The sequence below is a fragment of the Lissotriton vulgaris genome, chromosome 3_1, assembly GCF_964263255.1.
Source record: "Lissotriton vulgaris chromosome 3_1, aLisVul1.2, whole genome shotgun sequence".
NCBI lineage: Eukaryota > Metazoa > Chordata > Amphibia > Caudata > Salamandridae > Lissotriton > Lissotriton vulgaris.
The window spans coordinates 235,529,075-235,548,990 of NC_141689.1; the positions used below are offsets into that span (position 1 = coordinate 235,529,075).

General features: G+C 42.2%; 1 protein-coding gene across 2 annotated transcripts in view; it reads left to right on the forward strand.

Annotated features, from left to right (window-relative positions):
• ARK2N (arkadia (RNF111) N-terminal like PKA signaling regulator 2N) overlaps positions 1–19,916 on the forward strand; it is a 238,356-nt gene that overhangs the window by 96,848 nt on the left and 121,592 nt on the right. The window contains exon 3 of one of the 2 annotated variants that reach the window (XM_086960344.1): positions 10,457–10,639. The exons of the other annotated variant lie outside the window; for it this stretch is intronic. Coding sequence (XP_086816470.1) covers positions 10,457–10,639 — 183 coding nt within the window. The remainder of the gene's footprint in view (positions 1–10,456; positions 10,640–19,916) is intronic. 2 annotated transcript variants of the gene reach the window in all.

The window sequence follows — 19,916 nt, forward strand, 5'->3', positions numbered from 1 at the left end:
TTTTTTCGCTTTTTATTCCCTTAGTTTAGGGTGACCCCTATTGTAACAAAAGGGTATAGGCCTTGTGAAGTGGGGATGCCCTGCGTAATGTTAAAGTAATGTTAAGGTGCAGGTGCCTTCTTCCCCTAACATGGCTGCCACTGATCCCTGCTACTGCAGCGCGGTGTTTGTGGACGCATTCTAGTCGCCTAGAGCTGGCTGGAACCCTTCAAACAATGTATCAATACTAGCCTGTCAGCCTGCCTATAGCCAGAATGGTGGAACCTCCTAGAACCTTCTGGAACAGGTGAGGTGACACCAACTGCCACTGCCAACTGTCAACTGGAAAGGGAGGGAAACTTTCCTGTCAGATTGAGGGAGCACTGACCTGGGGGAGAACCTATGCAGGGGTTTTAGGCAGTGGGGCCTAGTCAGTGACTTATTATACTGGGAGTGACAGGGCTTAGGTGCTGCCTTCCAAGTGTTGAGGAATCCTGAACTTAACCCCTGATCTAGCCCGGCGGAATGGGAACCCAGGGACCACTTGAAGGGAATGGCTGAGGAGATTTGATACCACCCATCAGCTAAACCCGCCCCCCCTTTCATGGAACCAAGAGACTGATATTTACAAGGGCGCAAGAAACCTAAAGCGCCAAGAAGAAACCAAACCACCACCGGACTATTGAGGGATCAACCAGGTATTGGCGCTGAGACACCTCCCAGCGCTCCCTGATGCCACCTGGGTCCCTGCGCTAATCAGCCACTGTCGTGTGGCTTGTCCTGTCTGATCTGCTGACAGGTTTCCTTCTAAACTAAACTGCCTGTACTGCTAAGCGCTCCTCCTTCGTAGCGCTAGCATCCTGAATTGCCCATCTGCTTGTCCTGCCTCATCTCCAGTGACAAGTGGCCTGATCTGAGAAAGGTGCCCTCACTGAAGTGACTGCTAAGCGCGATCACTGCGTAGCGCTAGCCTCCAGACAGCCTACATTACCCCCGCTGTTTGGACTGCCTCATGTGACTAAACTGCCTTTATAGCGCTTTCCTATTGCGGCCCCTGAGGAGCGCTACATCCCTCAAGTGCCAAGAACTGCTGTGGTGCCTTCAGTGCTGTGCCCCGCGACCCCTGTACCTGGAGGATCTATGATTATTCAGCGCTCCCCTGCCTGCTGATGCGCTGTGTGAGGGCCCTGAAGCGCTGGATCCCAGAAGCGCTACATCTGCCGAGCGCGGTGCCACCAAAAGCGCTGCTCAACCTACCCCTGGGCAGGCCTGATACCCGCTGCAGCCCCGCACCCTGGGAGGCGCCGACATCTGTCCCGGCGGCCCCGGTACCGGGCGAGGGCCGCCGTTGTCCTGGTGTGGGCCGTGCCCTGCCAGACGCTGTGAGGAGGCGCTGTGATCATCGCACTAGGCCTGAAACCTCTCTGCTCGGCTCGCGTGACGGGGGCGTCTGAAGAGCCTCCGCCCCTGCCGCGTTGTGACTTGCCCGGGCCCTGCCTACAAAGTGCCTTCGTTGCCAGCAAATGGAGGGGAGGCTGTGACGTCCCCGCGGGCTGCGCTGCCATTGATGGCCGCGGGCGTGCTTTCCCTCCGCCTACCGTGAGTGGTTTTGGGACTGTGTAGGGCTGAGAGAGAGGCTGGGCCCTTTCTGCTTTCGCTGCTGCCGCACTGTGTCCCCGACAGGTCCCGAGGCCGGAGGAGCCGGGACCGGTACCACTGCAGCGCGGGGCGTATCGGAGGGGCTCACGGAGGAGTGAGAGCCCCCTCCACAGCCAACTGAACCTACGCAAGGGCCCAAGCGGCCGAAGAGAAAGGTAAATCCCCGGGGATGCCCGGAGATTGCCTTCCCCGAGGGAGACTGCTGTTGGACCCCATTGTCCCTTATTGGCCCTAATTACCCGGCGGGAACTCGAGACTGGGGGTGGAGGAACCTAGAACCCCCGGACTGAGCATTAGCCCTCCTTGGTGAAGGACCCTGGTGACTGGGCCCTGTTGGCCCCCATTCAAGGCCTAGAACGGGGCCAATGCCCCAAATGACACGCTTGGGGGGCCTGGAGCTAGTCAAGTTAATCCCTGCCTGGGGTAAAGTCCCAGGATGGGAGGCAGGTCTTTCTCCTTCCTGGGCCCAAAGCTCTGGAATTCCCTTCCCCAACCACTTCGTCTTGAAAATAGGTACCCACACTTTCGCAAGGCCATCAAAACCTGGCTTTTTAATCAGTGAGCGTTTTTGGTTTCCCATTCTAACCCTTTCTGCCCCTCGAGTTCAAATTTCTGTTTAGCGCCGGGAAGCCCTTTTTGGGTATCTGTCGCGCTCTATAAACTAAATAAATAAATAAAATAAAATAAATAAATAATAAATAAAGTCAAATGTTAATTTTTAGCCTCAGGCCTGGTTTGCTCTGGATTAATGAAATGTTCATTACTGCTTAAAGCCATGTTTATTCCAGCCTAATGAAATGTTGGCTAATCGGGTAGGATGTTAGTTATCCTGCATAATAAAATGAATTGCCTGATTTAGGAAATGTTCGTTACCGGTGAATGAGGTTAATCAAATGTTCATTTTCAGCCTGATGTAGGGCTTATTGGGGCCAATTGAAATACTTGGTTCTGGCTAATTAAATGTTTAGTCTTACCTAGTGCAATGCCTTTAGGAATGCCCTCAGTTACCTAAGGAAATGTCTAAAATGGCCTTACTGCCTGAGAGCTGTAATTCAGCCTAATGCCAGATTGAGGAGGTGCCCACAGTTGGGCTCTGAGTTAACTCCTGTCTGATTTTCCATGACCTGTTTACTATTCTTTAATGAGCTGGTTGCCTCACATATTGAGATGGTTATTTTTACCTAGAGAAGGGATGGCTTGCCTGATAAGATGTTAGCTTTGCATAATGAGCTGTTGCCCAACCTTTGAGGGAATGTTTGATATGCATAGCCAAGTTATATGCTTAGCGAAATGCACATTTTCACAGGTTGCCTGAGTTTCCTTGAAATGTTTATTCCTGCAGAGGGAAATGCTTATTACTACCCAATGCCATGTTTCAGGAAAGCCTATAGTTCTATAAGGAATTGCTTGCCCTAGCCTTACGCATGGTTCACCCTGGCCAGATGAAAAGGTTTGTTCTTGTCAGAGGAATGATTTGCCCTGTTAACTAAGGCCTAAGGAAATGTTCTTCCTGGTTAAGGGAAATGTGAACTCTTGCATCTTTAGATGCTCCACTTCGCTGGGCACCGGGATATTGAATACCTAATGAAATGTTTTCTCCCATTTAGTACCACATTTACTGGAAGCCTACAGATATTTATTTACATGCTTACTGCTGTGAAATGCTCACCCTTGCTTGGTGAGAAGTGGGTAAAATGCCTGCAGAACCAATGAGATGCAATGTCATTTGGTTGTCTCCTTAATGTATTTCTTACAGGTGCTGACAAGAAGCAAGGCTAAGGTCAGGCCTGTGGTTATCTGTACTTAATATTATCTAACATTCAATATTTATCTGATATTTAATATTAATTCCTGAGTATTTATTACAAAGTGTTGAAACATATGTATTCTGAAGGAAAACTAATAAGTAATTGATACTGTAATTTTTGATTACCCTGACTCTGCTCTATATAAAAGTTATCTAATTTTTATAAAACTAACTGGAGTGGTGTCACTCATTTCGTGCCCATTTTACTGTCTCAATGGATGCGTGTGCTGTATGGTCGCTTTACACATAAGCTTTCGGATGCCTACCCGCTCGTGCCATGCTACCCTCGGGGAGCTGGTGACCCCAGTTCCAACAATAAGAATCTGTAAATGGACGTGCTTAATGTACAACACTGTGCCACTCACCCAGTGTTATCTTGTATGGAAAAAACTTTTCCCCATACACGTAACATCAATTAATTAATTACAGAGTACAACCACTGTTAGGTTTCACTTCTGACCTTGTTGTCCGTTATTTTAATAATACGCAAAACACCATTCAGTATATCGTAGTGAAAATAGTAATCATCCAAGTATAAAAAAATAAGACATATGTACTCTTGAATCTGTTGACATGGAGTAAATGTTGAGGCAGACAGCCAGATACACCGATTGCTGTTTTGCTTATTATTAATATAACTGACAACAAGGTCCGTAGTGAAACTTAATAGTGGTTGTGCTCTGTAATTAATACTTTATAAATAGTTCTGGTTTCAGCCACAGTTACAATTGTGTTGGCTTATCTTCAAAGAGGCTGGAAAATCGATCCTTCACTACTAAAGAGAATACCAGGGTTTCTAGTCAAGAGGTTAGATGTAAGCAAATCACCACAATGCGCTACGATTGTGAAAATGTAAAATTCCCCGAAGAGGTACACGAGAAAAGTTACCAATATTCTCGTCAGGACTCAGTAATTAATTTTATCAGCTGGATCGTGGTGATAATCTCCACTGAGCAAGTTGTTTAAACTATTCATGAATGCATGTTAAGCGTTCATCAAAAATCTCCAAAAAGGAGTAAAGATCAGCTTTAAAGCCTCGTTTTACAAATAAGAACTTGCCCATAGTTCTACACTGGGTCTCTAAACAAACTTTAAGACTGAAGGAATTGGCGTTTCCTCTACTCTGATTCCAGGAAATTAGAGAAGTGTTGTGGTCTTCCTTTTAAGGAATTGCAGAGGTGGAACTATGTAGAACAGGTGCTATGTGGGAAATTCAAAGTCTGACAATCTCTCACTTGATGTACGTGAAAAAAAGACTAGACCATAAATTCACCAAAACGGATAGAGATTTCCCGCATGTAGACTATTTTTTTATGAAAGCATCAAGAATATAAACCACATTTTTATTCCAAACAAATGTATTGTTTCTATTTATGAACGGTCTAAAGATCACTGTTGTATGTTTAGTCTAGTTCATGCCCACCAGCGAGCAGTATTTTTTGTCCTTTCATCTCATATGAATTATGTTGTTTGTATGACTGTTTAAAGGTATGATTGTGTTGTACCGTGATTTTATGATATAGGGATTGTATTGTCATTAAACCTTCAAAACATGACATTGAGGCTTTGTATGTACAGTTATTGTAGTATTTGTCTAAAATAATTAGGTCTTCTCTTTCATATATTCATGTTTGCTTGTTTGTGAGTTTTCATTTTTTATAGTTTTCGGGGAGTCTTTTTAGTACAAAGGTATTTCCCCTGCCCTTGAAACTAGCACTAATAGCAGGGGGTCCTGTTCTTTACATTTTCTGCAGGCTATGCAATGTATGCAGATGGAACAGTTTTAGCAGAGAGACTGCAAGTGACTCACAGCTGTTTGAAAAACCTATTCTTTTCAGTTCCTAAAAGTATACCTGATAATGTGCACTGGGCTCTCGCTGTTATTTTTACTTACATTTCAAATGATAAGGACGGAGAGGGATTGTTTCTCTGACGGGCTTATGGAAATGAGGAGTGGCCCTCGGGTGATGTTTTCACACAGGATGCGTTTTTCTTATTAGAACTCCCATTACCCTTTCATGTTTCAGAGTTGCTAGATTTCTTTAAGACTTCGTAACCCCCTCCCCTCCATTCTAATAGAAAGCAAGCCAGATATCTTTCCTGTTACTTTAGATTTATTTGTATAGCGTACATTCTACCATTAGTGTGGCCTTCTTGCGTTGCCTTGAGTTTGGATACCACACCTTGATGGATGTTTCTCTGAATTGTTTTACATGTTCCAAACTCACCAGTTTGTGATCTTTTTCAATGTAATCATGAAATGTATGCCTTGTTTGCTGTCTATGATGTGCACTAAATTTAAGCTAAGTTATAAGGTGTGCTGTTTGGAAGTGTGGAAGATACAAGAGTGGACCTACAGATCTCAAGCTTATGCTTGTGTTTTCTACTGATGAAGATTTGACGTAGTTCCTTTCACAAGTTAAATGCAATGGGTAGGTTATACAAATATCACTCTGCATGTATACATTTACTATACATTTTTGCATGATTATACATGTAGGAGTGGTACAATTTTGACTAGAGACTACTGAAGCCATTCGTCTAATACAATTGGACTTCATAAAGGGTAGAATAGCAGATGAGCCCTTGACTGAAAACGTTATTAAATGTGTCTTCAATTATATGGCTGTTTCTTTTATGGTCCAATAGTCAATATTGTACTTGACCCTCGTATCTTCTGCACTGTACAGACATTTTGTTAACCGATTTCATAATTTTTTTAATTGTCCATAGCATCACACTAAAGGCTGACGAACGCTTAAGTATTCTGTTAGTTTGCAAAACTTTTGTTTGAGGGCAGTGACCAGAAAAGTACAGGTGTATTAGAAATGCATTTAGAAGCCTTTTAAAATGATTCGAATGGTAACATCAACATTATTGCTTACTGTTAATATCCGAGCTGTCTGCAGTCATTTTCTTTACTGGCTACATTTTGTTAATTAATAATTCAAGAGTAGCCCCTAAAACATTAGGTCAACTGAAAACAGCACAGTTCATGGTTAGATGAGCGATTGCTAGGTTCTGACTCTTGAAGCTTTCATGTGGGTCAGAATCTATAAATATTTACAGCTCTAGCCTTAATGTGGTATATAATGTGTTTCGAAGTGTCACTTGTACAAATTCAATAACGTATACTAAAGCGGCAGTCGTCAGTTTATTTTTGTAACATCAGCATTATCATTTCATTTTATGTTGCATTATGCATGTTATGTTCTACGAATTGTTACATGGGACCGAAATTTGTTTGTTGTAATGGCTCCTTTAGTCTATTACCATATCGCCTAACCCATACAAATTGTTTTTTTTGCTGCTGTAGATTGAACTAGACTTTTGTTTCATAAGTAATCTTGTGCAGGCCAAAAAAACCTTCTTGAAATATCTTTACTTAAAGTATCACCTACGTTAAACATGCTTTTAAAGACCCTTTATTATGTTCTTTATAATAGCAATGAACCATTCACAGTTCATAGTGTTTTTAGCAATTCCAATTTGCCTAATTTACTGTTTGTTTCTTTTGAACTTGATTTATTTTTGGTGTTTTTTGATGCAGTCAGCAGCAGTAATTTTATGTGACAACTAAACTAGTACTGTTTTATAGAATTAATAGGCGAATAGCATATATTTTAATTTACAAACTTGAGCGTCCTACCTATTTTCAAGTATTGGACTTTGCGTTGTCTGTTAAAATTCGGTAGGGGTGGCTGTTAACTTATATTGCAGTATTCAGTTAAGTTTTCACCACTTTCACTTGTTTATTTCTATGGTCAACTCTTATAGTTGTAGACTTGTATTCAGTGTGCTCGATTTTAAAACTCATGTCCTGTCTAAGCAACATCTGTTATAGCAATTATGGCCACTAGTTTGTGCCACTAGACGTCTATGTTGGCAGAACCACATTACTCTGTAGACCAATATGGAATAATTTCCTGTGCTTATTCGTTTGCTTCATAATAGGGCTGAGTCTTCTATAGCATGAACCCTTTTTAGCCTTATGTGAAGGGCTGCACAACATTTAAAGTCTGTTAAAGTAGTTTTACCTTACCAGAGCCGGTGAGATGTGTTTAAATGTCAGCTGCTGAAATGAAAATATACATTACTCTTCTCTGCAAATAGCTCGAACTATACAACTGTTTACATTTCTGTGCAGTGTTGATTGTTAGTTTTCTGGAATTTTAGTAAGGGCAAATTTGCCCTATAATAAAAAAAAAAAAATCGGAATTCGCTACTTTTCTGAGATTTGTAAAGACCTGAGAATTTTAAGCAGACTCTTTCATTGCACACTGCAGCCTTGCAACCTAACTGTTTACTTATATATCAACATTTTGAGAATGGCTTGAGAGCTATGTAGGGCACTGTTCATTAACATCACGAACAGATGATGTTAGGCAACACTGTAATGTATCATTCCTACATTCTCTGGTGATGCATTATTACTTTCAGGCACCTTTTTATATTTTGGAATGACTTGTAGTCTGATAGCGTGTTGACCCATAATGGGCAAGCATGTAGCAGTTGAAAATGAGTCTGTTTATTACCAGTGACTTGGATATGCAAGATCGTGTTTGTAAATGTTCAGGTGCCTTGCCACCTTGACTTAAATATGATTTCTCATTCTGGGAATGATGACCCATGTTTCCGGAGTCTTTCCAACAGGATTAAGATTAGTCCTTTGTTGTATTAAATCATCTGGATGAGAGACAGACCAGTTCACAAAGTAGGCAAAGGTACTCCAGCTATGGTGCTTGAAATAAAGCCTTGGCTGAATAGTGCAGTCTTGAAGTGCTCTAATGCTGTAAAGGTTTGTTAGGATTTCAGCTTGTCATTGAGCATTTCATTTCATTTTAATGCATTTACCCCTTGGTTATCTGTTTGAAGGTGGGTTCTCTTCTGACCTCCATATTCTGGCAGAGAGCATAAAATATCCTGCTAATTTCTGGTAGGTTTTATTCTGATTAGCTGTAGTCTGTTTTGGTAGCTATACATCAATTTGCATGGCTTTGATATTCCTAGTTATTGCGCTGCTTTTCACTAATTTTAGTGACTAAAATAGGTGGCACATTAATTGTGATTGTGCTCCTGTCAAAGGAAATTATTTCTGAAGAGAGCAGGAACAATTTTAGAGTTTTAGGTTGTCTTTCCCCTCCAATTTCACTTTGTTTTCCCTGTGTAGATTGATAGCACTTTCGAAGGGGAAGTGACAAATCCCGTTTCCCTCATTGCATTTATAAGTGTCAATGTCTGTCTTTGAGGGCAGATCAAGCTCTAGCTAAATAATCTACTGCCATATTTGGCCGTCATTACTTCTCCAGCTGCTTGTAAGGGTTATTTACATAACACAATACGTGTATGCTTTGGTTCTGTTCTCCATTGATCACAAATCCAGAGCGTATGGTTAATCCCAGCTCAGCTGTAAAGCTGGACCCAGCAGTCTTTCAAGGCGTCGTGATGGGGAGTTGTCCCCTTAATGATGGTGGCTCTGGGCCAAGATTCGCAATCAAAGGTTAAGGAGTTTCACTGTGGTCAGTGGACCATAAATATTGAAGTAGTGTTTTGGTAAGTGAATTCATATATTGAATTGTGAGATTTTATATAGTAGACTGATGTTATTACTTTTTGTAGCAGCCTGAAAGAATAGACTTTTCTTTGGCGTCAAAAACCTATTCTGCCCTGATCATTCTTCATAGTTTTTGGTCACTTGCTTAAGTATATATTTAGTTTGATTCTGAAAATAGATTAGCTCATGACCTGAAAACCTGAGCAATCTTGAATTTGAAAGAATGCTTTTTTTGGTGGCACATATAAATTGCTTTCCAATCTTGATGGTGGTTATGGCTGAAATTTTATTTTTTCCATCCAGCTTGCCAGTCAAACTGAAGAGCCCAGAACTAGATCACTTCTCATCCTTTGACTGAATCACACTGAGCACTCCACTTCCGCTCTGATGCCACTTTCAACATCTTAGACATCCGTGATGATGGGCCTTGTGCTCAAGCCATATCCCCAAACCACTGTTGTGGTACCAATAGACCGGACGCCAAATGTATGCTACCCAAAACAGTCTAGCTGTTTAAACTGCATGGGACAAAAGCTTTGGCAGCAAATCATTCAAATCTCAAGTACTTTTTCCTCTGCGACCTGCTTCCTTCATCTGCCTTTTAGGAATCCTACTGCCTCACGTTTAAAATAGCATTTAAGACTTCATTTTTCCATTCTGCTCCTCTGCTGATACTGATGTTCTCTTCCTGGCATCCTTTGTCTTTCATCTAAGGTTGCGCTTCTATCCTTTTTTGTAATACCAACTTTGAAGCGATTTGGAACATATCTTAGCTTACACTAGAAGTCTACATAAAGAATTTAAAATATAAATCCTTCGTGTTGTATGAACCATAACTTTTTATAGTAAGTAAATCGGTTGCTTTTCGAAGTTATTTCTTTTTTCTGACCTTGTTTATGGGTCGTTTAGAAGATTGCCATGTAGTCCAATTTGACCCAACATGACCAGCTGTGGGGCTGCCACCACTACCTTTTTATATGCGAAGCCAAATGCCACAGCGGTGTCTGTGAGAGGAATTTCCCATGTCACTTTATCCTAATTTGTAAGCTTCTTCAGGAAATAGTGAGTTTGGCATTGATGTTTGAAGTCTCAATTCATTGCTTTAAAAGACATGAACTAATGTTTCGAGTCTTGGAGAATCATAACATGAACCCAACTCTTAAGAAGTCTAAAAGAAAATAATTCTGCCTATTAAAGCTTAAAATACACAACTTTTGTATTTTATCTGTCGAGTAGAATAAAATCAGCTTGTTGTGACACGGAAAGAAAACACTAACTTTTATTTAAAATCACCTTCTCATCAATCATTTTTTTTGTATTTCGAGGTTTAAATACCACCTGACCATCAGAAATGTCTGTCGCTGGTGTGATTGTAACACATTGCCATTAAAAAGTTAAGCACCCTTTGATGAACTTTTGTTTAAAACATCGGCAACATATTCTATTTTTCCCTCCAGATGGAGTGCCTGTGGTAGCCCATTATGATATATCTGATACAAACTCTGACCCTGAAGTGGTAAATATGGATAACCTCTTGGCGGCTGCTGTGGTTCAGGAGCACAAAAATTCTGTAATTCATCATGACACCGGAAGAACCTGGCGGACCCGTGGGTTACTGGAAGAGATGAATGCTGACACAGGTTTGTCTCGTTTAATCTTAAAGATCTGTTCAAAATTCACACAAAAAAGCATTTGCAGGTACATGATCTCCTTAAGTCTGACATGCCCACTGACCGCTTTCTCTTATTGTGCGCTTTGAGGCTGCTTCCGTGTCATGTAATGCATTGCAGAATTGAATGCATCAAAACTGAACTGCTACAGATCAGCCACTTTCTGAGTTCCAATGAACTTTGCAATTTCTGCCAGTGGTATATATTTACCCAGTAGTCCAGTACTATGCTGTGAAAAAATGTTTGATCTTTGGAAATGCATTTGAAGGGGCCATTAGTGAAATGAAAAAAAGTTTCATATGACAGCTCCGTAGACCAACAGTAAGGATTCCATTATGCCCTTCTATAGACAGTTGGATTGGTTTTGCAACTTGTTTAACTTCCTTTACTCCTTTGCCTCTTTAGTTTATATGGCTGTTCAGAGTGTAAGTTGTTTAGGAACTGGGATTATTGAACTAGCTCACTATTTTATTGTGCATTTTTCACCCAGAGTTTGTCTCTAAAGGATGCAAAATGTATGTGGACTTTGGCGATGGTAGAGGTTTTGTAGCCATCCGTGCCTTTTGATGTAGGTTACTGCGGTTTATGTCAATGATGGTATCCTGTGGTAATCTTGAGGAGGTTTTACTACGCATGAAACTGGAGTTAGTGTGTGGAAAGTTGCGTCCTGCTTGAATAGCTGAAGTGGTATGAGTGTTCTTGAACCAACAGTTAGTGGCTTTCTGACTTGGCACCCTTACCTGTAGTTTTATTGTTTAGGGTACTGACTACGCCAGTGGTCCTCTTCAGGCGTAGAACTCTGCCGACTGGATTGATCCTACCCCCTGTGATTGCTTATTGTGAAGAGTGGTGATCATGCTGTATCCAGGCCTTGATGTAAGTGGCCAGCTAGGACAAGACTTTGATTCCTACTAAAGAGCTGCTATAATGTAACCGTGACGGATAACAGATTGTTGAGTGTGAAATAACTATGCCCTTCAACTTAGTATATGGGTGCAGTGTTGGACAGGACCACAATCTTGCAGAGTTTTTTTGTGTATGTATATAATTTATTCCTAGATTGGGAATATTTTAAGACCGGTTTCTTACTTTGAAGAGTGCAACAGCGGGAGCATATTAATCGGAATTGTTTTTACCCAGAGTTTTAGAATTTGTAATCATCAGAATTATGAACTTGTATTGTAAAACATTTCATATATAATCTGTCCGCAGTTAAATCACATTCCCAAAAGTACATTCGAAGGAGTACCCCGCCTTTGTCTTTACATTGATAACTAACACCCTTTGGATCAAGTGTGCTACTTTTCTGTAAACAGCATAACTTTCTACACGACTGCCCTTTATTATTGCCCTGGAGCAGTTCTACATTTCCTCTATTGTGTAAATAGCTAGCATCCAATCTTAGTAATGCTAATACCCCTTTTCTCTTTAGTAAACAGAATGCAAATAAACACACTCTCCATTGCCCTTTTTCCTTACAATTACCAGCCCCTATGACTCTGTCTCATTTTTGGCAGCTTTCTGCTCAGGGTAGCTCATCTGCCTTCGTCCTTTAAGACTTAACTGCTCTGTGTGCGACACTCTCACGCTTTGATTAGTCATTTGTCACGAATTGACATTCAGATGAATGCCCTTGTTTGGATCAGTTCTAGCTGTGATATTGTGCCCAGGTAGTCTCTTGCTCCCTTCCTCTGACTTCAAAGCTCTCTCCCATTGGGTTCCACAGGATTCATCCCTCAGCCCCACCCTTTTTAACTTATTTGTCCCTTAACGGAGCCTATTCGGTTGGGTGGAATCCGCTTTCTGTTTAATCTCGACAATACTTCAATTTTTTTTTTCTCATTTGATGGATATGCACCGACCACTGGCCCCGAAATTCATGACTGAATGCTAAAAGTGGCAGATTAGAACCTCTTGATAGTTAATACTGAGATTCTTATTTTTCCTGGCCAAAATCAGCCAAGAGCATTGCCATCTAACTTTTGGCCTGCTCAGCTGATCATCAGCTTGCACCTGTTTCGTTTGCTAGAATTTTTTAGAATTTTGTGGAAAACTTTTTATTGAGTTTTCAACGTATAAGCAACCAAACATCAGCAGCCACTGTTGCTCTGCTTGAGTCCACATGAAAGGTACATATCAAGAAACCTTGATATCAGATTCTGCCCACCTGTCTCTTCTGCTCCCCCAAAACTGACCCCATTTACTTCTCTCGCCCGGTCTGTCGCCCCAGTAGCTTCTCGATGGGTTCCATACTTTTTTTTTTTTTGGGCAACCCCCCCCCCCCCCCCCCCCCGCCCCCCCAGCCCACCATTAGGAACGCCATGGTGTATCGTGGCGCATCCCCAACAGCTCTCCTAACATTGAGTATCCGCTTCTTTGTAGTACTGCCCACGTTGGTGCCGTTAACATTTTAGAAGCCCTGACACTCTGTAGAAGTGAGATTTTTATCTGTCTCACTGGTGCAGATACACCCTTAGTCTACAGGTTAAGAAACTGAGGATCAACACTGGAATGGAACAAATAACAAGTTTATTAAATCTCCTGAACGGGCTCTGTCATACAGACACTGCAAGTGTCTGAGAGGGAACTGACTAGCATGGTTTCAAACCTGGTATTTATACTAATTTGGTACAGTAAAACAAGCACTAAAACCACTTTGTCATAGTTACATAATGCTTACACAACCCCTTTCTATAATGCTTACATGCTGAACTGTTGAATCCTGATAAACCCCCTCCCACGTCACTTTCATAGATAGGCCGGGGTGGGTACAGGCGTTGGTGGACTTGTAGATAGGAACATCTGCGTGCTCTGGGCCTATATAGCAGGGCAGTGCCTCTACTCTGGCATGCAAGTATTATCAGCACAACCAGCTTTCAGTGAACACGCAACTTCTAACTTTGCCAAAGTTCTTGCAGAAACACAAAATGGGGGCTGGTAGACAAAATGGAAGAGAAATAGAGGGTAACTTAACAAAATTAATTTTGTACCGTTTAACACCACCACCACATTGTAGGACGTAGTTTCTCTCAGGACCGCAAAGTGTAGGGAAACTCCCTACCTTCCCACAGCCTTTACCACTCCCAGAGTAGTCCATCCTCCCCATCTATAGAGGACCTCCCTAGTGTATTAGGCCCTTTGCAGCATGTGGAGCGGTTTCAAACTGAACCCAACTCTGATAGTTATCACTCTTGAGGCCTGCAGAGCTTACTCCCACTCCCCATCCTCTTAGGGATCCACGTCCTGTTGTTGTGTAGCTTTCGACTTAAGTCAGCCTCTCCAGTGAATTGGCCATTATTTTCTGTTATATTGAGGAGGGTGCCATCTTATGGTTCAAATCTTTTTATTGGATAGGATGCATTCAGTAACACACCCACCTACAACCACTAACCGGCGAGTAACATCTTATTCAAGATCAAACTTAATTAAAGAGAAAAGAAAATGAGTAAAGAATGAAAGGAAAGAAGGCAAGGATGAGATTCGGAGAAATAGATCAGATATAGGACAGAGATCTACCCACTGTATACTTTGAGACATGGTATGGATCTAAGGCTGGTGCGCACTCTGTCGAGGCGGTGGTTTCGTTAGTGGCCTTGAGGGAAATCTTAGGACTCGTAGGTAGCGAGGTGAGGTGAGCTCTATGAACTCTGAGGATAAGTATGCCACTGTGGTACCCCAGGTCTTGTCAAATTTTGGCAATGTATGATTGTTGCCTGCTGTGATCAGTTCCATTCCAACAACCTCCCACAATTTGTATAACCAGTCTAACTTTGTTGGTTTGCCCCACTTTGCCACGAGAACCTGCTTGGCGGCCCCTAGTGCTACAGTGATCGCCCAGCCCCTACATGATCGGAGGGGTGTACGTGAGAGGATTGGGTAGCCCCAGGGGGATGTAGCTTGGGAATATGGGGAGTTCTGTCTGATAAATTTGATCAATGACGGGTAGGATAGTCTACCAAAAAGCCTGTATCTTAGGACACTGCCACAGAAAATGGGACAATGTACCCTCCTGCCCGCACTAGCGCCTGTAGAGATTGCTGCAGCGGGGCATTCATTTAGCACCCCTCGTTGGGGTGTAATACCAATAATGATTAATTTTCAGGATCATTTCTTTCCCGGAGGTGCTACACAATGAGACCCGGGCCTTGTGGATACTATCAGCCCATTCATTCGGGGCGAACTCCCAACTCAGCTCCACCTCCCACCTAGGCTGGGGATTTGGCCTGCGCCGCGCCTTGTTGAGAAAGCCATAAATATCGGACAAAAGACGTTTGTTGGAGGTGCGGGTGATTTACCAAATTTCGAGTGGAGCCGACAGCATGCAGACTTAAATGGTGCAGTGCCAAGTACTGCCAGTACGCTGGCTTGGGGATCCCATAATGAGCCACCAGTCGGGAAATATCCAGGATTCGCTGCTCATCAAAGAGATCGCTGATACAATTACAGTTTGCCTCTTGCCATTTCAATTAGGTGAAACCCAGGTGAGACAGGGGAGGGGTGGGGGATGTCCGGATTCCCAATGAAGAGGGCCAGGGGTGAGATAGTAGTGGATAGCTGACACCTCTCTTAGACTCTGTCCCACACCTGCATGGTGGCCCGTAAGACCGGAGAGACGTACGTGGCCGGTGTCGCCTAGGGAGCCAAGGGACCTTCCAGATATGGATTCCTGCTACTCCCCTATCGATGAAACACCAATGTTTTTCAGACTCTAGTTGGTACCATTCAATCATCCATCTGAGTTGAGCCGCTTCGTATTAAAGCCCAAGATGTGGGGACACACAGACCTCTGTCGTCCTACCTCAGGTATGTGAGATGGCGGGCCATGCGCTGCTCCCCTCCCCCCCCCACCCCACCCTCTCATGAAGTTGGCGGAACCTTTCGGCAAACTACTCCATATAGAGCACGAAGAAGAGGGGGGGGGGGGCACACCCCTATTGCGTACCCCTACCGATCCAAAAGGGACGGGAGATCACCCATTAACCCGATGCGTGCCTGTGGGTCGCGATGCACACAATTTACCCATTCCCGGAATCTGTCCCAGAGTCTTAAGCGGCTGAGAACTTGTTGCAAGTACGTCCAGTGGATCCGATCGAATACCTTTTTTGGCATCCACCGAGAGAAGAATAGTCAGGATCTGGGTCCCTTGTGTCTTCTCCAGTAAGTGGCAGAGTCCCATCCCCGCAATTGCTTTCCGGAATAAAGCCCGATTGATCTGATCCACCATGTGCATGTGGGGAGAAAGCCTGGAAGCCAAAATACTGGTAAAGATCTTCAGGTTCATGTTGAGAAATGGGACAATATGAGGCACACTCCCGAGGGTCCTTGTCGGACTTTGGGATGACCACCACCTCCGACATGGACATAGAGGGGATGAGTTTCCCGGAGAACTGAAGGTATTACACAGCCGTGCCAGGAGGTTGGAGAGGTCTGACACAAACGTTTTGTAGAAGTCCGCGCGAAAGCCATCCTCTCCCGGGGCCTTACCAACTGAGAATCCTTGAATGGCCTGCAGAACTTCGCCAGCATCCAGGTTGGCAGCAACCGATTCCACTTGTATGGGTAGGCCTAGTGTCTGCGACAGGAAACAGCCTAAAATGTACTTTAGAAACTTCAACATTATCTTTCACAGAAAGACCTTGTTTTGTGAGGGAGTTACTTTGTTTTGGATCTCTGGCTCGGTGGCCACCTAGGGAAACATACTAATCCCAGGCATTTCTGAAAACTAGACTCCCAGGGGAGTCCAGGGAGGTGTGACTTCTAGATCCCCCAAAGTTTTCCTACCCAGAATCCCCATCAAACCTCAAATTTAGCTGAACAAAATGGAATTATTCTCACATTTCTCTGTTGGAAAGTTGTGGGTTCACCGGGCTGACACAAATTTCCTACCACCCAACGTTCCCATAGTTCTCCCGATAAAAATGGTACTTAATTTATGTGGGTGGGCCAGGTACCTGCAGCAGGGAAGGGCCCAAAACGTATTGTGGAGACACCAAAATTATCTACCACAAAACAACCTGGTTTTGCAAGGGTTCACCTGCGTTTCAGTCCCGGGCTCAGGGGCCATCTAGGGAAACCTACCAAACACATACATTTCTGAAAACACCGGGGGAGTTCAGGGAGGTATGGCTTGTGTAAATTCCCCAATGTTTTCCTACCCAGAATCCCATGCAAACCTCTAATTTAGCTTAAAAAAAACAAAAATTGTCCTCCCATTTCTGTTTAAGATGACCGTGCTGGCACAAATGCCCTACCACTCAGCGTTCCCCTGTCTCCTGAGTAAAATGATACCTCAGTTGAGTGTGTGGACCAAAGGCCTGTGACTGGCCAAATACATAGGGATGGAGGGGATAGCACTGCAAACTCCAAGCACTATATTTTTTAAATGGGTACCCACAATTTTGGAGATGTGCAAATAACTACTGCTTCTAAACTCTATATTTAGTTCCCATTTTTGAAATGTATAGCTTTCCTTGGTACCTATTTTTCACTCTTTATATTTTACCAAATGAATTGCTATATATATATATATATATATATATATATATATATATATATATATATATATATATATATATATATATATATATATATATATATATATTCACAGAAAAAACCATAGGTTATAGTGGATATATAGTTAGGAATTTGCATTTACAAAACCTTGAAAATTCAATGAAAAAACCATTGGTTTTAGGCCATATATAGTTAGAGATTTGCATTTACAAAACCTTATTTTACTCGCATAAAACCATTGAAATTCCATATATAGTTATAAGCGCTAACTATATATCGCGCACCCGCAATCCACTGCTGATGATGTCACATATTACATCATTCATGACATGGTTAGTGACATCACTGATGACATCACTGATGACATCTCAAATGACATCTCAAATGACATCACTGATGACATCACTGATGACAACATGCAGTGACTGTATGTTTCTGTAAAGTTAAAATATCTCTTACATATTGAAGAATGAGTGGATATATAAGTGTCTGGATGAAGGATTTAGTAGGTGCATGACTGACTGTATGAGTGAGTGATTAAATGTGTCTCACTGAGTGCATGGGTTAGTGACTAAACTGTCTTAATTTGTGCATCATTATGTCTGTTGTTCTGTGAACTGTTGCATGTGTTGATAAGTAGCTATATGAGTAACTATATGGGTTATTGATTGGTTGCCCAAGTATTTGTATGGGATACTGAGTGTGTGTGTAGGTGGCTGGGAGGTGTATGACTCTGTGCATAGATGTGTGAGCAGTTGATTCACTAGATGTATGGTTTCAAAAGTGCATGTGGAAACAGCTGTATGGGCGGTTGACTGTGTGCATGAGTGCATTGGAGAGTGAATGGATATCTCAGTGCTACATGTCAAAGTAAGTACATATGTAAAACACAGTACATGTGAGAGTTGACATATATAAATAACTGTGCATAAGAGCCAGTGAATGTGTGAGTGGCTGTATGGATCATTGTGAACTTGTATCAGGGATTGTATAATAGAGTAAATATGTGTTAGTATATGTTTGAATAAGTAAATTTTGTATAACTGTATAGTTGAGGAAATGGAGGTGTGATTGATTCTTTGCATGACTGACTAGGTGTGTGAGTAACTCCATGGATGAGTGACAGTCTGTGAGTGTCTGTTTACACTGATTGTATCTAAGGTTATATTAGAGTCTGAAGAGGTTCATCGTATTATCACATGAATGATATCATCAGTGATGTTATCAGTCATGTCAAATGAGATGTTTTCAGTGATGTCATCAGTGATGTCATTTGAGATGTCATCAGTGATGTCATCAGTGATGTCACTAACCAGGTCATGAATGATGTAATATGTGACATCATCAGCAGTGGATTGCGGGTGCGCGATATATAGTTAGCGCTTATAACTATATATGGAATTTCAATGGTTTTATGCGAGTAAAATAAGGTTTTGTAAATGCAAATCCCTAACTATATATGGCCTAAAACCAATGGTTTTTTCATTGAATTTTCAAGGTTTTGTAAATGCAAATTCCTAACTATATATCCACTATAACCTATGGTTTTTTCTGTGAATTTCATTGGTTTTTTAATAGCAAATATGAAAAGCTTTAAAATGTCAAGTACGTGATAGATGAAAACATTTTCGTATTTATGCACGCTGATGTGCTTTGAACGCTGCACCCCCCCCTCCCCTCTTTTGTCTTAGTAGTACTCTCTCTTTGCAGATAGTGAACGGTAGTTAACGCAAGCCTTTCCCCCCTTTTTAATCCGTCGTGCCTGCTTGTCTCTCCATTTGATTGATTGTTGTCCAAGCATTTACTGTTTTAGAATTGGTTCTCTTTGGATCATTCTCTATTTACAAACAAGCACAAAGTCGCAATACTCTGTTTAGTCTTTGCAGATAGTGAAAAATCGTGTAAAAAAAATAAAAGTAATCGAGCAAAATCAGTAGGCCACTAATTGGATCTCTTTTTGACCTCGCTAAAATAGAAATATTAGGAACAACCATACATGAGAAATACGAAAATAGTGAGATGAACTGAGCTCCACACCATGAGGGCTGCAAGACAGCTCGGCTCCATCACCCATCCCGCACAAAATAACGACAAACCCTATGCAAATATTAAAAATATAGACAACACACCAGCAAAGAAACAGGGTAAAACATTTTATTAAAAAACTATTTACATAACGTTGGTTTATAAGATGATATCAGTAGTGGACCGATGTGTGAATAGATCGAAAGCAGCACAAGGCTCCAAGATCCGGATGGCAAGCTCCTGGATGTTGGGTGCCATAGTTTAGAGTTCTGAATTTGAGCCTTTTTCAATGCCTGTGCTTTGTTGAATCAAAATGGCGGCTTGACACAAAGCTGACTCAAGCGTTGCTACTGATGCTATGCAGACCAAAACTGGTTTTCAGTTTGTACATTTTTCTAGATTTTTCAATCCAAGTTTGGTTGACTTTGTAGAACGATGGCTTCAAATTTTCAACATACGGTGTGGTGGCGCTGACTGGGAGGGGGCGCTTCGCTCCTGCCCCCTCCCCAAGTAAGATTTTCATACGTGAAAGTACGTTAATGGTTTTGGTCCCTGAGATGCTTCGATGTCACTGCCATTCTCAAATAGCATAAGTTCTGGATGTTGGGTGCCATAGTTCAGAGTTCTGAGCAGCGCTTGTAACACTGTCTGAAGCTTATTTCCACCTACTGCAGCTTCACTATTCTCAAAGTAAGTGAGTGTCGTTTGT